Below are 17,420 nucleotides of genomic sequence, written 5' to 3'. Positions count from 1 at the left end.
ACTTGTGTAGGAGTGAGAAGGGAAATAATTAGGTATCTAATGCTGTTGGGCTCTGAGATTGTCAGAGCAGAGCTGGGAGAACAATCTGTTTGTTGAAAGACATTCAGTAGAATCTGCTGCTGTTCCAGGAATGTCATTTCAGTCCTTGGGCTGATTTTTTAAAAACAAATTTTGTCTTGATTTCAACATTTCTGTTTTGAAGCACTTTCAGTTGCCAACATCCACGTTTTTCATTGTCATTGTTGGAATTTGAAAATGATCCCAAGTGTTTTTAAGTTCTTGATGGAAGGCTAATGCCTGTGGTTCAGTCCTCCATTCAGACTGAGTGTGTGCGGTCTCTTCAGTTTCCTACTTGCTAGTGCACAAGCGCACTGTTTGGTTTGCTATCTTTTGAATACGATTTCCGTTTCCCCAGATTGTCTTAAACCATAGAATGTTTATAATTTGTTTCATTAAGTAATATGTCAGCTTCTGCTTTTGGTTGGTCTGTTATTGTTATATCAATAATTAACACAAAAGAGTACTTTTTACCTCAACAATAACATTTTTTTAATTGTGATTGTGTATTTATATCTGATAGTGACACCGGTACAGTATGTTTTATCCTACGTGATGTGACTGGCTCCTGTTTAACTGCATTCTTTTGTTTTTCAACAGGGCAGCAATTGAAGAGGTAGAGGGAGACGTTTGCGAGCTGGAATCTAAGCTAGATAAGGTGAGCCCCTCTGGTCATATACCTGTACTGTAGATACAGGAGCTTTAACCAGCAGCAGCATTATAGAGCAGTATAATGAATGAAGGAGAAACATTCGGTAATGTTACAAACAAAAGGAGGCCATTTGACCCATCTAACACTTTTAATAGATGGTAGCTGATTGAGAGGGGCATCTCATTCAGGCCTTTCTAAAAAGAAGTCAGAGAATAGGCTACTACGGCCTTGGCCTGGTTTCTTGTTCCACAATCCCAAAACCCCTTGCACCAAAAATGCCTCCAGTTCTCAGTTTTAAATGCACTTGCACTTGTTTCCTCTGGCTCGTGTGTCACGGTTGATTCTGAAGAAGTTCATTTCCTGGTATTTGTCAGTGGCTTCTGAAGATTTTGAATAAGTGGGGTCCCCCTGTTGTTTTATCTGTTCATGACACTAAAGGTTAAATTCTTTTGACTTTTCAATGTGGGACATTTCTGTAAACCTGGGTAATGTACCTTGTTGCTCTTCTCTCGATTTGAATGCAGAGCAGCAGCATGGAGAACAAGCAGGTAGCTGTTACCTTTGCTGTAGCCTGTGCTCTCCTTTGTGATGAGAAAAAAAAGAAGAGGATTTGTCGCAAAACTTGGAGTTCACCACATTTTTTTTTGGTCGTGGTACCTCCGGCTGAGCGCTCATTGGCTGTAGACTGTTGCAGACACAAGAGCCCACCCCTATGACGTGCGACTCGCCACGAGAAAATCAAACCAGTTTGACTTTGTCATCGGGGCTGTTAAGAGCGCTATGACTGAGTCGCTGGGGGTGTCACGCTACACAGCTGGCGGAAACGGGCACGCGCTGTGACTCTACAACTCGCTGTGATTTTCTTACGATTATGTAAATGAAGGCTACGACTGAAAATCACAGGAAAAGTCATGAAGTGTGGCGCCTGCATAAGGCATTTTACCAAATCTTTCCTCCACTTCTGTTGTGTATTGCGCAGTTGTGTGCACACCTGGTTACAGTGAGCGTGGTGTGGCACAGTGACAAGCTCCTTGTTTCTGCAATCCGTCTCACTTCCCTTACAAAGGAAATGCACATACTGTACATCTTGCACAATGGAGCTTCGCTTTCTGGATTCTGGCTTTCGTAGAAGAGATGACATTTCTTTTTAGATAGCCCTGGTATACTGGAGGAGATCCTGCAAAATTTAAACTTTTTAAGTCTAAAAACTGACTGTAGCATCCGAATGAACATAACAGGATGAATTTCTCTAAAATTTTGTTGAAATTCTTTCTAGGCGCGTTTCTGTAAATCGTGAGTTAAAAAAAAAGTTATTTGCAGGAAAAAGTTTGTGGGGAAAAAATACATCATCGCAAGCTCTGAGTCATGTTGGTAATACATCCTAAAACAAACTGAATTATCTGCTTGTGCTGTCAGTTTTATTAACGATAACGTTGTAAATGAGATGTAAATATATTTAAACCCTTTGCTCACTCTGCTGGTTTGTAAATTGAATTTGCAACAACAATAATAACAACAGGCTCAAGCCGAATGGCGCTATGTGTGGAAAGACAGGTGGAAGTTGATTATGAGTTATACAGCCAGAGAAGTCAGTAAAAAACAAGTTATGAACAGAGGGTAGGGTGTCGTTAGCGGAGTATCCTAAGTAAGTTGACTTCCCCTTTGATGGGATTAAGTGCTGGCAGGGAGGGCTGTTAGATGTTGTTACAGTCTTTCCCCGGGGAGAATAGCTCCTACTGTGCACCCTGGCCAACAAGTGCCTCTCTCTGGTGCACTCCAGTGGGAGTCGGTGTGCTTGAGGCCTGTGTCGCTGTGAGCCCTGCAGCAGGGCAAGGAGAGACATGGGCGCTGCCTTTCTGTCATTCTCATTGACAGCCTGCGTGCAATCTACATAAACAAGAAGGGAAGTGTCCTGCTCATTTCCTTATTTGAAAGCAAACAATGTTCAGCTGAGCTTTTAATTCTTCCCTTTTGGTATCATTAACTTCCCACCAACGAGAGGCCAGTTTCTGTATAAAGCCCAAAATGAAATACTGAGTTTAAGTTGAAAACAAAACAAAAGGGTAGCCTTTTTTCAAATTCATCAGAATGTCAGGTCTGCTTTACTCCTGTTTGTTGTGTGCAGTTTTGTACAACACTTCATTACATTGTTCAGCTTTCTGTTATTCCTCTTATAGGAAAGCAAAAATTGAAATATATGGTCCCAAAGCCACAGGTGTACCTAGATAACTAGTTTTTTTCTGCTGAAAATCTATTTTGGATATGCTACATTTTTTGGCAAAGAGCAGATTTACTGAAACAGGTAGCTGAACTGGGATCATTCCTGGAGATTAATGTGTCTGCATCCATCGCATTGGTCCCCAGATGGGTTCTGCTGTATCTGTCTTTAAGCTTATTTATTTAATATAAGGCATAAAAGGGCAGTGCAGTGGCTCTGTGGCCTGTAGCTGAAAAGTTGCTGGTTTGTATCCCACGGCCGGCAGAGGAATCCTACTCCGCTGGGCCCCTGAGCAAGGCCCTTAACCCCAACTGCTCCAAGGGTGCCATATAAATTGCTGACCCTGCGCTCTGATCCTAAGCTTCTCTCCCTGTCTGTGTGTCTCATGGAGAGCAAGCTGGGGTATGCGAAAAGATGAATTCCTAATACAAGAAATTGTATATGGCCAATAAAGCGATCTTATAAAAGTATTTTTTTTCTTTCTCTTCAGGCTACCAAAAAATTCAACTGAATTAAATGAACTTACATTCTTCATTTACATAGCCATGTGTGAGAACTGCTTATATTTACCAATATTTGTTTATTGATGTTTGTCAAATGTATACAGGACAAATTGCTTTACATTGTTCTACAAAACTAAATGAATTTCTAAACTCGTAGTGGTGAATGTACTTCCTTTTAACCTCAGTATTTTTGTAGTGCAATATGGGATGTGTAATATTGTGAAGAGTATATGGTTAAGACTTAACATATTTCTTTATCTTGTTTATCACCTTTTAAGATTTTTTTTCCTAAACCTTTTGAGATTTATTTTGAACATAAGAACCAATCTGGCGTTTTGCATAATTCTCATATAGCGTTTTTTCATTCTGAAGGCAGGAACCCAAAATGTGGTGAATGTCAAACCCCGAGATGCAATATGCAACCCAGAGTGGTCTCCTTTCGGAGAAGCCTGCTCAGTCCCAAAACTTCAGTTTCTAAGGCTTCGCTCAGAGGCCTTAAAAGCACTGTCCAATCTTTCTTCTTCACCTCCTGCAAAACCACTCTTCGGTCTTCAAAGAAAATTGTTGAGAGGACAGGAATGAGCATGGTCCCCTTAAACTCCTTTTTGCTCCAACAAAGGACTTGTCCTCATCCTTCCGGGACACCTTGCACACTAAACTGGGTTCCCCTAGACACACAACCAGTCTTCGCTACAGCTGGAGGACAATTATCCCCATATCCCCAGAGACCTAGCAGTGCACCATACCTAGTTTCCCACTATAAACAATTCTAATCTACTATGCTATAGAGGCTCTGGAGAAATTAGAATTAATTCAGCAATACATACTAAAAATAACAAACACTAAATTCTCTCTGGATCCATCATTCTTTACCAAATCCAATACATAACAAAATCTTTGCAAGTTTTCTTTATCTCTTTCTAAGTCATCTCTCTTAAAATGGTGTTAGGACTGCCATCTGGCTGCTGAGGTTAAGGCACAGGAGTTGAATAAACACTCCTGCACTATCTAAGCCCTCTAAAGCTCAGGATTCCACCTACACAACTCTCCCTCCCTGATCTGCGGAGCTCAGACGCAGCCCCCAGCCTCTGCACCTGACTGCTGATATACTCTGACTGAGGAGTGTCCAGTTATGCACTTGGCCAGTCAAATGAACCCCTTTTTCTTCCATTCTGCAGGTGGCAAATCAGTTCATTAACGCAAGTGCATCCGATTTACTCTCCAGCAGGAGGAGGATGCAACCAAGCCTAAGCTCGTACAATCACATAAACCATGTTTCCCATAGAAGGGGGAGCACTTAGCCCGCTGCCAGATTGTAGCACCCTCCTGGGTGACACATGGCAGTCACTGTACACCAGTAACCCTACTACACAGTAGATCAGGTACAGTAAAAATAGTTGCTTCAACAGTTGAATTCAGATTGCACTAGACCAAGGAAGAATTCGACCAAAATCCTGGGGGGTTAACAGCCCCTTGATCTTCCCAACAGTGCTGTTACTTCAGTGAACTTTTTGACTTTTAAAGAGCTTTAATGACCAAGTGGTCAGGACCTGAGTATGGGGTTTCATCCAATGAACCGCACCTCCAAAAGCACCAGTGTTCCTGACCACAGGCACATCGGTTTGAATTTTCCCAGGCCAGCTGCTGCTCCACAAACACTACTCACACTAGCAGCCTAGTTTTCCTTAGAGGTCTACCACCGTAGTACTAACCATACCAACACTGATTAACTTTTGAACTTCAACATCAGGTTTCAAAATAGTATTAGTATGTGTCTCAGTTGTCTTGTTTGTTTTGACACATGGTTCTAGTGAATTAAACAGATAATATTACTTCCACTATCCACTGGGGCCTTGAAGATCTTATTTGCTCAGAGAAGTTAACATCCTCCTCTTTTTTTTTGTAGCTGGTAAAGCTGTGCATTGGAATGATAGATGCCGGAAAAGCATACAATACAGCCAACAAACAGTTTGTTAATGGAATCAGAGAGCTCGCCCAGCAGTCTGCGAAAGATGTGGTCATTGAGGTAAGTCCATGACTTGGATTTACAAGTAGCGAATCATTACATAATATACTGTACTTGACTACAAACACGGAAATGCGGGGTTTTGTTTTCCATAATGCATCCCATTATATTTTTGCTCCATCCAAGAAGAATGTAGCAAATTGACCAGGCTTTTTTCATTCTGGTTGCTTTGATTTATGTGCCCAGAGCACTTAATTTAAACGTTGTCAAACATGTTTACCATGAGAGCCAGTTCACAGCAAATTTTACAATCCTTCCTGGTGTTAAGTGTTTCAAAAGGTACAGCTGGTGTAAATGTTTGTCGGCAGATATTGGTTCTAGATTTATACTATTAGGATTGCCCTGAAGTAATTAAATGCTTGCATTCTGATATCCTGTTGTGGATAGCCTGTAGTAGAATCTTCTGTGCACTGTGTTTTTCCTAACACGTTTTCCTTCTTTTCCACACAGTCTAGTTTGTCGAAGTTTGCAGAGAGTCTGCAGGAGATGATCAATTATCATACTGTAAGTTAGCCTTCTCTAATATACCAAAGTCTGTCTCAGAGTGGGGCTCAGTGGATTGCTTTTATAATAAATCGGTTTAAATCCTAACAAAAGTGTTGGAAATTAAACATTTGCAGGGGGATGTGCTTCTCAGCTCTGGTTGAAACACGGAATGTAATTTGATTTTCTCAAACTGCAAAGAAGGGGAAAATATCTTGACCACCTTACCTTACATACCTCTTATTATTTGGTTTTCCTGCGTTTGCATTGTCTGAATCTTTGAGTTTCCTTGAGTGCCACACCTGATTGGCACTGCCAGTAGGACATAGATGTGTTTTTGTGTTCTTAGATTTTTTTTTCAGCAGAGAATAAATCCTCTTAATTGAAATGATATCTTCTGGCTCTCCTGTCATCAAGCTGCTCTTTGCTTGTTTGATCTGACAAGTATTGGAAGAAGCCAGCCTGCCATAAATATAAAGATTACAGAAGAGGAGCCTCTTTGAGCACAGTCTTGGCAGGAATGTGAGAGTCATGTGTTGAAAATACAGAAATGAAATGAAACAGCATAAAAATGAAATTACAGAAGCTAACTTGTGGACTCTTAGCAAATTACTTATTTAAACATTCTATTGGCTGCATGTGACTTTTTCTATAGCATTTTTGCTTCAGTGATGACATCTGTCAAATCCTCTCAAAAGGTCAGAGCTAGACAGATACCGTATTTATAAAGCTACAAGCTGCTGCGTGACTGGATTTACCACATCTAGTTTTGGGATTACTGTAGTTTAAGATCACAAGACACTGTTATGTTACTTTTCTCCCAAGCCTTTAACGCTGTTAAAAGAAACCTTTTGAACTTCCATGTGCAGGTTAATACTGTAAGTGTGTTGGGTTAGGATGGGTTTTTGCTGCAGAGATTAAATCTGTGTTTTTGTTCAATTTTACTTGTTTCTGTTTACAGCCATTTTAAAAATGGAAAAGCAAAATGCAGAAACAGATATGGTAGTGACTCACTCTTAATCACTAAAATTAGATGTGGTCCTATCAGCTGAGTTGAGCTAAAAGCTCTCATTGAATTCACTGAGCACATGGCCTTTAGTCATGGGGCCGAAGCTGTTTTTAAGACTGTGGGAATGATGAAATGACCTGTAATGGGGAAAGTTGTTGAATCCCTGTTTTGAAATCCTTGCAAAATATTTCAATGTTCATATGTTACAGTAATTGTTTAACAGGTATTGTTAACAATAGATTCCCATGTGCAACTGCAGGTGTCTTTCAATATCCTGTTCTTTTTTCTTCTATTTTTGCTTTTATTGGATATATTAATTGGATGTTTGCTATTTTTAAATTTTTACGTGGAGGTTCATTTCTGTATGGTATTGTGCCTTTGTTTAGCAACCTGGAGAATCCCACCCTGACCCTGTAATTGATCAAAGTTATGCGTGTTATTTCATTTCAGATCTTATTTGACCAAGCCCAGAGATCTCTTAAGTCACAGCTGCAAATGTTTGTGAAAGAGTAAGTGTTTGCAAGTGAGAAATGTCTTTAAAGAACCGTTTTATGGTACAAGAAAATATCTTCAGTTAAAGACAAAAGCTATAAGTATGTCATATCAGTGCACCAAAAACTTCAGATACTAAAGGTATTTTAAAAGTTTAGTTATAGTTTCACTAGTTTATGAGTTTTACTAATTAAAATGTTCACATTACTTAATTAATGAGTGAAAACGTCTTTCACCATAGATGTGCATAGTTGTGCACCCTAGGAAAAGCATCATACAATCCTGAGTTCACTTATTATGAAATTTGAGTGTGTTTTGTTACTTGTGCAAAATCAAGACATTAGCTTCTAGACCAATTCTAACACCAGATTGTTTGAAAGCATTGTAAGAAGGAACTTATATTTTTATCTTTTAATTGTTTTCTCTTAACTGCGATGGAAGGCATTGAGTAAAACACTATAAAAGCCAGTGTTTGAGATTTTTCTTAGTGTTATTAATTTTTGGTCTGCATGGAGATGTTTGACAGAAACCCACACGTTCCTTCTGTGCGGTTTTGACAGGGATATTCGGAAATTCAAAGATGCCAAGAAACAGTTTGACAAGGTGAGCGAGGATAAAGAAGGCGCTCTGGTGAAGAATGCTCAGGCGGCACGCAACAAACAGCATGAGGTGGAGGAGGCCACCAACATCCTCACCGCGACCCGGAAGTGCTTCCGACACATCGCCCTTGACTACGTGCTGCAGGTCAGACCCAGGAAGTGGGATGAGTGGATATGCGGCATTATTGTAGCAACACCTGAAGAAATTTGTCATGTCCAGAGAAATTTATCTGTGAAGGCCCAGTATAAAATCTTTGATAAAAATAACATTTTTCCTTGGTTATTTCTAATGTTTTTTTTTTTATCCAGTTGAGGCAGACTAGACAACCATTTTTGTACTTTTTATACCACCATACAGCATGTCAGTTTATTTCTGACCCTTATGATTTAGATGTTTTTTCTTTGTAATTTCCCAGTCAAAGATTTATATTATGAGGGTGTGGCAGCAAAACCGTTTACTTAACGACCAGTTTTTCAAGTTCTACAGCTTCCTTTAAAATCTTGTTCATAATAGAATAATATTTAAGTGATCAGTCATTGGTCTTTATTATGACAGGTCTTCTTTTGTGCTTTTCCTTTGGACGTTGGGTCCAGGTTGCAAATCATTTGTTTGCATGCTGCTTTGAATAGCAATAAAACGACGATGGGAGTTGACTTGAAGGCAGCGATGTCTGCTCTTCCGACACCCCACCTTTACCTTCGACTCCACAAGTGATTGGAGTGAAACTAAGATGAAAGACGAGGGACATGAGCACCTCTGCTACATATTATAAGAATAAGAACTATACGTTTATTGTAGTCAAGAAACCCGTCATGGTTATAGTTTGGTTCTTAGTTTTTGTCCCTTGTCGCAGCCAAACAGAGCTCAAATTTCTCCTCTATTAGGATATTTGAATACCTAGGTGAGACAATATTGGGTGGTCATTAGATCAAATCTGCAGTTGTATTTATTATTATTATTATTATTATGTTATCATGAAATTAGCCTGTTAACCTGTTCGTGTGAACTGCTGAAATGAAGTGGTATAATTTCTTAATAAAGCCTTTTATTAAAGGATGGTTAAAATAAAAAAAAAGCGGTATGGTTCTGACTAGAGGTCAGAAGTATGTTAATACGCTTTTTCAGGAAGGTCATAAATTGGTAAGGTGCTCTTGAGTAAGAAATCACAACCATTTACTATTTTTTGTTTACTATCATTTGATTAAATTCCGATATTGTCCTAGTCTCATTGCCTGTTTCTTAGCACCGTCCCTATATTATCCGCATTCAGTTGAGACAGACTGAACATAGGGGGAGCAGTTTGCAGAGGGCAGAACACTTATTAATCTTACTGTGCCATGTGACTGAAAGAGCATTCTAGGGGATAGTCTTCAAATACGAGCACAAGCATGTCTTTGGGGCTTCCTCGATTAAAGTGTCAGCCAAGAACAGAACCTGTTTTCTAGATCAAGTAGGGTTTCAAGCAATCCAGGAGTTTGACCAAGTAAAATGTAAGGCTTGAATACCACACCAGGAATCATTTTAATGCTTCTTGTCTCATTGATATGGTTTGCAGAAAGCTCCTTTAGTAAATTATCCCTGGTACAGTATATAAGTAAGCACATCATGGCGTGTGATAACCATACCATAGCATAATTGTGCATATTATTTGAACAAAGACTGAGCAGCTCATCCACCTAGTGAAGGAACCTTTTGTTGTTCAGAAGGATGGATTAGGCCTAACGTAGTATCTGTGAAATGGCTTTAAGAGAACATTTGTAAAACCATCGCCCTTTTACAGCATTTGATATACAATGCTCGTAATATATAAAGCAATTGTGTTGCTCTTGGTTTGTGAAAAGGTTGCAGTGAGCTCCAAAGAAGGGTATTCCAACACTGAGCACTTTTTAAAAAGCAAGGTGAAGTCCACGGGGTCCATATTCAGTCTCTAGACTTTGCCCAGCGATAATTGTCACCAGACCCCTTATTGGTGTTAGAGTCATTGGCTCAGTTGTCTGAGCCAGAGTCATTGAAGTCTGAGGGATTTCCGGAGAATAGTGAATCCTGATATTAGTGGCTTCATATGGGACACAAATGTTTTGTATAGGTGGGTGTGAAAACCAGTGATATTTAAGATAAACCTTGGAACACGTGTATGTTAGTCTGAATCATATTGAAAAGCAATTAATAATTCTGATCTGGTGTGTAAAGGCATTCCATACTGACACATTTGTGTTCTATTTTAACAATTTTAATTGTTTAATATTAGAGCTCTAATAATGGTGTTCCTTCAGGGAAATTTTAACCCTGGTGGGATAATTACAGATGTCCTCATCTTATGTTTATGTGCAACTATTAACCCGGATCCTCAAAGTAGATGAGGCTTCAAGAGAGTGATGTATATTTCTGGATTAAAATTAGGTCCTGCTCTTTTTATGTTAGTGAGAATTGTTTTCAGTGAGTATCCAGCATTGTGGAGGAATGTGCTAATGACAACAGCAACAGCTGTGAGAGCATTTCACACATCTGTCCTGCCTTAGAGACGAAGGCCTTCTGGTGGCTGTTTTATGAGCCGTCATTATTCATGAGAGATCAGATCCATTTATTAAAACCTATCTGACGCTGTGTGCCGAGATGAGATTGAATTTTCTGCAAGGTTGCAGAGGATTAGCTTTGTCAAATTCACTAGATTTTCCCAGTCACTAGTTTTATATCTGAAAAAAATAAATGTGCTGCTAAATATTTTCAGGATAAAAAAGTAAAATACAGGGCATGGATTTTGGAAGATTTATATCTTTGTTTAAAACCCCATGTTAGTGTAAGTAAGAGCTCAGTTAAGACACATCTGATCAGGGCTTTTAGTTTTCATTCTTTTCAAGCCCATCACACAAATGTCACGGAAAAGAGCTGGTCCAACAGGTGTAAAAAATGGCAATGCTAGTAAATGCATGCTGGACTCTTTCTTTTAGCTCCATTCATTTCTTATTTTAAAAAAATAGCCTCAGATAAGGCGTGATTACAAGAAATTGATGTGAACAGGTCACTGAATGTTAGCCATTGGTTTCTCCCACCTAGCTAGACAAGCCCTGGTTCTGATTTGTGGCTGTCAGTGTGCATCAAGGGTACAGTCATGTACCTTAATTTTTCCCCACATGGCTTCTGCATGTTGGCTTATGTTTTGTTGAATAAATAATGACATAGTGGAATCTGTTATGTGTTGTCTGTCATCTGAGGCTGAATTTGTCTAATTATAGAAGTTGGTGAAGACCAGACGATTGTTATTTAGGCCCTGATATATAAAATCATAGAATGGAAAGAGGGTGTACTTTCTTTTTCTCATGACTGTAAAGGTAGAGGCAGAAAAAAGCAGCTGTCATGACTGAAGGTTAGTTCAGTTGTGTTCACTATGGTGTACAGGTATATGACACTGTGTGTTGGGGGGAGGGGGCATGTTTACCTGTCAATATGGAAACGGAAAATGTGTGAAAGCGTCCCCACAAATATAGTAACTCCTGGCCAATATAAAATGCGGGGCCATCCTTACACTGTAAGTGATATTGTTAGTAATCCACAATGGCACCTTCTTTAACATATAAACGTGCCAGAATACTTTGATTTAGATGTGTTTTTACCATGTGTAGAGTTTTGTATGACAGTAGGGAATAGTAAATAACAGAATGGGAGGTGATGGAAAATTGTCCCAGGAAAACACCTGTGTGTGTGTATGTACTGGTATTATGTACTGTCGCCTGTTCACCTCTACTAAGGATCATTAAGATGAAGAATGAGTTATTTTTGCCATCTAGTGGTGTGAAAATGTACTTGCACTAGTACTATTCAGTGATGTGTGTTTGTATAATACAGGGATCTCCAACCCAGGTCCTGAACAGCCCCAATCATCCATGAAATCACCAATTTGTAAAGATAAGGAACAGTTTCACTGTGATCAAATAATAATGTGTGATTTACTAATTAAGTTAGAGATCATTTAGCACTACAGTCCTGGTACTCTTCAGCCTTCAAGGACCAGAGTTCTCTTAATTGAAATGATTACTTGAGTAATCTGTAGCTTACAGGTGTTGCCAGTCTCTAAAAGTAATGGCCTATTAAACTAACTGGTTTAGGGATCTCCAAGCTCAAGGTCAAAGAAGCACATTTGTAGCAAAAGTAGTTTGTGAATGATATTAATATTTTCATAAGCAGTGAAACTTTAATTGCAAAATGTCGATGATGCTTTCCTGCTACCTGTAGAAAAAATCATTTTAACCACAGTGCATTGAAATACGTAAAAATAGTTTATAACAGTAAAAATAACAGTCTGTCTATAAGCTGTAAAAATAAATATTAAAAAGCATACCTCTTTTGCATGCTGATAACAGTTGAATGAATTGAATTTTCCCTACTGTTTTTAACCTTAGGGTTTAGTACCTTGTCAATCTTCACACCTATCTAATGCAAACAAGTATTGTTTTCTGTTCTTTGTATACATCTGTGATTCCCTGTCAGAAAAGGGAAGGATAACGAATTCTACATTCACAGAAAAAAGTGACTAATCTGTATTCTGTATGATTAGCAGCATGTGTATGTATATTCAGGATTCCTAGGGAAAGGAAATTACTGTTTCATTTTATTACTTCATCAATAGCAATCAATAACTTGAGTGTGAAAGGACTTGTATTGGATGAATCCAATACATCCAATAAATACATTTTCATCCTTTGCCCATAAAGTGTCAAACCGATGCTATGCGCAGGTGCTGTTCTGGAGATATTTTAATGCAGGTGTTATTGACAAAGGTAAACACCATTATAGATATGCTGTAGCTCACTGAAGACTAACCTTGAAGGAAAAAGAAAACAAGTGACTGAAAGTGGAAATATTGTTTCTTCCCTTAGATTAATGTCCTTCAATCCAAAAGGAGATCTGAGATTCTCAAATCGGTGAGTTGCTTTTTTGTCCATTCAGAACACCAAAAGCCAGTAAAGAAATGTTTGCATACCAGAACTGCATACAAGACATTCAGAAGTGTCTGTATCTGGCACTGTTTTGTTCTATTTTTTCTGGTTTATGTCATAGTCTGATCAAAGGCGGATAAAACTGATCAAAGCTTGTCTCTCTTTTTTTTGTGTTTAATTTCTGCAGATGCTGTCTTTCATGTATGCCCACCTAACCTTCTTCCATCAGGGCTATGACCTGTTCAGTGAGCTGCACCCATTAATGAAAGAGCTGGGAGGGCAGGTGAGCTCTGGAGTTTGTCTGGGTCTCTGTTATGACCTGCATTGAGACCGAACAGCAGTCGGATTCTCACCACCTAATGTAGAATTAACCAGATCCTGCACAACTCTGGGATCGACTCAACATTCTTGTTGACGTACCTGTAAGTTCTTATCTGGTAATGTTTTTGTTTTCCAAAATCATGTCCCAGAACTAAAACAAAATATTTTGCTTTTTACCATAGTCGAAAGAAGTTAACCCCTCCATTTATATCCTCTCTTAAGGATGTTTGTAAATTTTGGAAACCTTAATGAATAACAATATAACAAAAAATATAACGTCGTAGGATTTTAACTTCACATGGTAATGCATATGACATATTAAGAGGGTCTGCGATTCTCCAGCAGTATGTAACCAAATGCAGCTGCAAATGGTTGTGCTTCTATTTTATTATCAAAAGGCAGGCTTCTTGCCAGGAATTTGCTGAGTAAACCTTGAAAGTGAAGCCTCAAGGCAAATAGTACATTAATTACGAGAAGCTAGAGATGAACAAAATACAGTGATTGTAGTAGCAGTTACAAAAAAACCCAAAAAATTCCTAGTTTTGGACACTTGAAAATAAAATAAATTTACCAGTTCTCTTTAAACTGTCGCACATAATTATTTTAAATATAACATTATATTTGTACTAGGCCTTGTACTAGTCATTGATTTAGGATGACAGATTGCTTCTGAATTCTGTCCTTTAATTTCTTGCCAAGCAGGTTTTCTGATTTTAGATTTGTGACTAGGTGGGGTGAAAGCCTGGTGTTCCATCAAGGCCCACAGACCTTTAAGTTTAATGTGCTTTTGTTAAAAAATAACAAATACACTGACATGTGCCGCAGCTATTTTGTCCTCCAGGTTGTTAAGCATTCAGTTTTGCTGTGTTTGACCTGAAACAGAGAAAGGAAATTGTCCACATTAGCGTGGAGTGTTTTGTCATAGGAAGAGGGAATTCCCCAATGCTGGATTGTCTTGTAGTCAGCAAGGGCACAAGTCAGGAAGCATGACAGTTAGTAAAAAGTGGCTGAGTGGCGAGGAGGCAGGCTGAGCCTCTGTGAGTTAATTTTTGATCTCTGGAGAAAGTTCACTGTCTACACCATGAGGTTGAAGAAACTGGAGCGCTTGTGTCACGAATTGTGGAGGAGCTGTCCACAGGTTAACATTTCACTTTTTGCTCTTTGTATCGGTGTTGTAGCATTAAGGGGGGAAATAGAATAGTCGAGCAGCGATAGAAACCGGAACAGATGTCACATTTTGAATTGAGCGGAGGCTAACTCAAGTGTTGTGTTTGTGAACAGTGTCTACTAGTGATATCTAGTATTCCAGTCTGTTCACAGAAAGAGCTCTGGAAAAAGTTCATTATAATTTAGTTGTACAAAATGGATAATTTCTTTATACTACTCTGAGGAACTAGAAATCTGTGTCATACATTTGAATCCATACATTTGATTTTTTTATCCATTGAACACGTGTTGCTGTATTTCCTTGACTGTACAATTCTGTTATATACAGTATCAGCACCTTGTTTCTCTTATATTTTATATCTAGAGAGAGAAGTATTCTAGCATTGAAACCAGTGTCATTTATTGCATTTAATGACTGTGATTATGTATAGATTCTGACATGAATGTGGGTGTTCTGCCTAAAAGACAAAAATGAAATGAATATAAAATGATGGGAAGATAATTCTCTGTGATTCAGAAGATTGTCCTAAAAGTATTCTTAAGATGCTTTTCTATAAATGTAGAGTGCAATACAGGCAATAGGGAATGCGATATTGATATCCTATCATTAAAAGAATAATATATAAGATGCAATGACACATGTAAACAACTTGATTAAAAGTACAATGAGAGAAGTTAGGAGCTTTTCAAGTGAGCTCATAGAAATGATGTTTGTAATTGTATCAGTGTGATTCTGGTCTATAGCTCTAATAGCTTCCTTTGAATTCTGTCATAGAGAATTTTCTTTTGCTTTTGAAATGAAAATGGTAAACCCCTTTTCAGGTAAGTATTGGGTAAAGTTTGTTTCCAGCGAATTGTCCATACCACAAGCTTGAGGAAACGTAATTCAGTGAATAATCTAGGGATTTACAGCAGAGAAAAATTCCATGCTGCTGTCATGTAGATTTGAATAAACAAAAGATTTTATCACCAAGCTGGCTATCTTCCAGCTTCCTCTGGGTTGGAATTAATTTTTTTCTAAATTATTTAATCCTCCACCTAGTTTTTTTGTGTTTGCCCTTCACATTTTAATTTTCATCTGTGCATCTACAATAAAATGTTTCTCTGAGAAGTACAATCACATTTCCTCGTAATAATAGTTTTAAGCATGCTTTTATCACAGAAGAGAACACTAAACACAGTATTAACAATTGTCACCATTTTGACTAATGTTAACTGTAAGCTTTCAGAATGAACATTTATATGAAGCAGGTAACAATTAAACAACCTAAACATATCATTCCAGATAGCCAGACATATAGAGCAAATGGACAGAGACTGACACAATAACAATATCAATAAGATTTATGATATCTGGAGAGGGATTTGTCTTTGAAGTACAGCCTTTCCACTAGTGTTCTTTGACACATTCGTTCATTTCACGTAAGTTAGACATGGTTACAGATGAGAGGAGAACTTTGGAGGGTAGTAGTTTAGCAGCCCTAGGATCTCATTCAGTTGTTTCTTGAAGGAGCGAAGGCTTCAGTAACGTGGTTGGGTAGCTCGTTCCATGCTCCCAAATCCTTTTTTGAAAAAAAAATCAAATTGATTTGCCACAGTGCCACCTGCTGATACTTGGGACAATTTGCTGATAACTGTGAACGTTCTCTGTAAGGACTATGGTAGGTTGCAAATTCAACCTGGTAGCTGGACACTCACCTCCCTCTTTTTCAGTCTTCCCATGTGTGCATTTAGTCATGTACCAAGCTATATCAATGGTATCTTCTGTCACTGTGTCCGGCTGTTGGTCATTTGAAATCTGGAATGACTTCTCCAAAAGCTAATTGGAGTCAGGTGTTCCAATCAATAAGATGAGTTTGGAGGTGCCCTGCCCTATGAAAAATAAGAGAATATAAGAGTACCTTAGAAGAAGAATTGTAGAGATGCTGAAAAAGCTGAAAAAGGCCTGGGTGTTCATCAATCCAAAGTAAGACAAATTGTCTACAAGTGGAGTAAATTCAGTGCTGTTGCTGCTCTCCCTAGGAGTGGGCGTCCTGCAAAGATTCACTATAAGATCCACTATAAGATAAACACTGAACAAGAATGGTGTTAAGGGAAGGACACCACGGAGGAAACCACTGCTCTCTAAAAAAACATTGCTGCACGTCTCAAGTTTGCAGAAGACCACCTGGATGTTCCACATAGCTTCTGGGACAATGTTCTACGGATGGATGAGACAAAAGTTGAACTCTTTAGCAGAAATGCACAACGCTATGTTTGGAGAAAAAAAAGCCCTGCACACCAACACCAAAACCTCATCCCAGCCGTGAAGCATGGTGGAGGGAGCATCATGGTTTGGGACTGCTTTGCTGGCTCAAGGCCTGGACGGCTTGCTATCATAGAGGGTACAATTAATTCAAAATTGTATCAAGAAATTTTACAGGAGAATGTCAGGGTAGCGGTCTGTCATCTGAAGCTTAATAGTAGTTGGGTGATTCAACAAGACAATGACCTGAAACACAGGAGTAAATCAACAACAGAATGGCTTAAACAGAAGAAAATTTGTGTTCTGGAATGGCCAAGTCAAGAGTCCAAACCTCAACCCAATTGAGATGCTGTGGCATGACCTGGAGAGCTGTTCATGCAAGGAATTTGAGAAATAGCAATGAACTGAAACAGTTTTGTAAGGAGGAATGGTCTAAAATTCCTCCTAACCGTTGTGCAAGTCTCATCAGCAGCTACAGGAAACATTTGGTGGAGTTTATTGCTGCTAAAGGAGGTTCTACCAGGGTTCACATACTTTTTCCAGCCTGGACTGTGAATGTTTAAACGATGTGTTCAATATTAACAAGAAGAAGAACAATTGTTTGTATGTTATTAGTTTAAGCAGATTGTGTTTGTCTATTATTGTGACTCAGTTGAGGATCAGACCACATTTTTATGAGTAATTAATGCAGTAATCCAGGTAATTCCAGAGGG

At 38.7% G+C, this 17,420-nt stretch overlaps 1 protein-coding gene across 4 annotated transcripts in view; it reads left to right on the top strand.

Annotated features, from left to right (window-relative positions):
- LOC102696927 (arf-GAP with coiled-coil, ANK repeat and PH domain-containing protein 2) overlaps positions 1-17,420 on the top strand; it is a 70,198-nt gene that overhangs the window by 27,636 nt on the left and 25,142 nt on the right. For all 4 annotated transcript variants that reach the window (XM_069197809.1, XM_006637638.3, XM_015361222.2 and 1 more), the window contains exons 2-8: positions 658-715; positions 5,337-5,456; positions 5,907-5,960; positions 7,399-7,457; positions 8,001-8,184; positions 12,915-12,959; positions 13,162-13,257. In XM_069197809.1, the coding sequence (XP_069053910.1) occupies positions 658-715; positions 5,337-5,456; positions 5,907-5,960; positions 7,399-7,457; positions 8,001-8,184; positions 12,915-12,959; positions 13,162-13,257 (616 nt within the window). The remainder of the gene's footprint in view (positions 1-657; positions 716-5,336; positions 5,457-5,906; positions 5,961-7,398; positions 7,458-8,000; positions 8,185-12,914; positions 12,960-13,161; positions 13,258-17,420) is intronic.

This window comes from Lepisosteus oculatus, chromosome 13 (assembly GCF_040954835.1).
Source record: "Lepisosteus oculatus isolate fLepOcu1 chromosome 13, fLepOcu1.hap2, whole genome shotgun sequence".
Lineage (NCBI taxonomy): Eukaryota > Metazoa > Chordata > Actinopteri > Semionotiformes > Lepisosteidae > Lepisosteus > Lepisosteus oculatus.
This window is presented reverse-complemented; position numbering and strand designations above follow the sequence as displayed.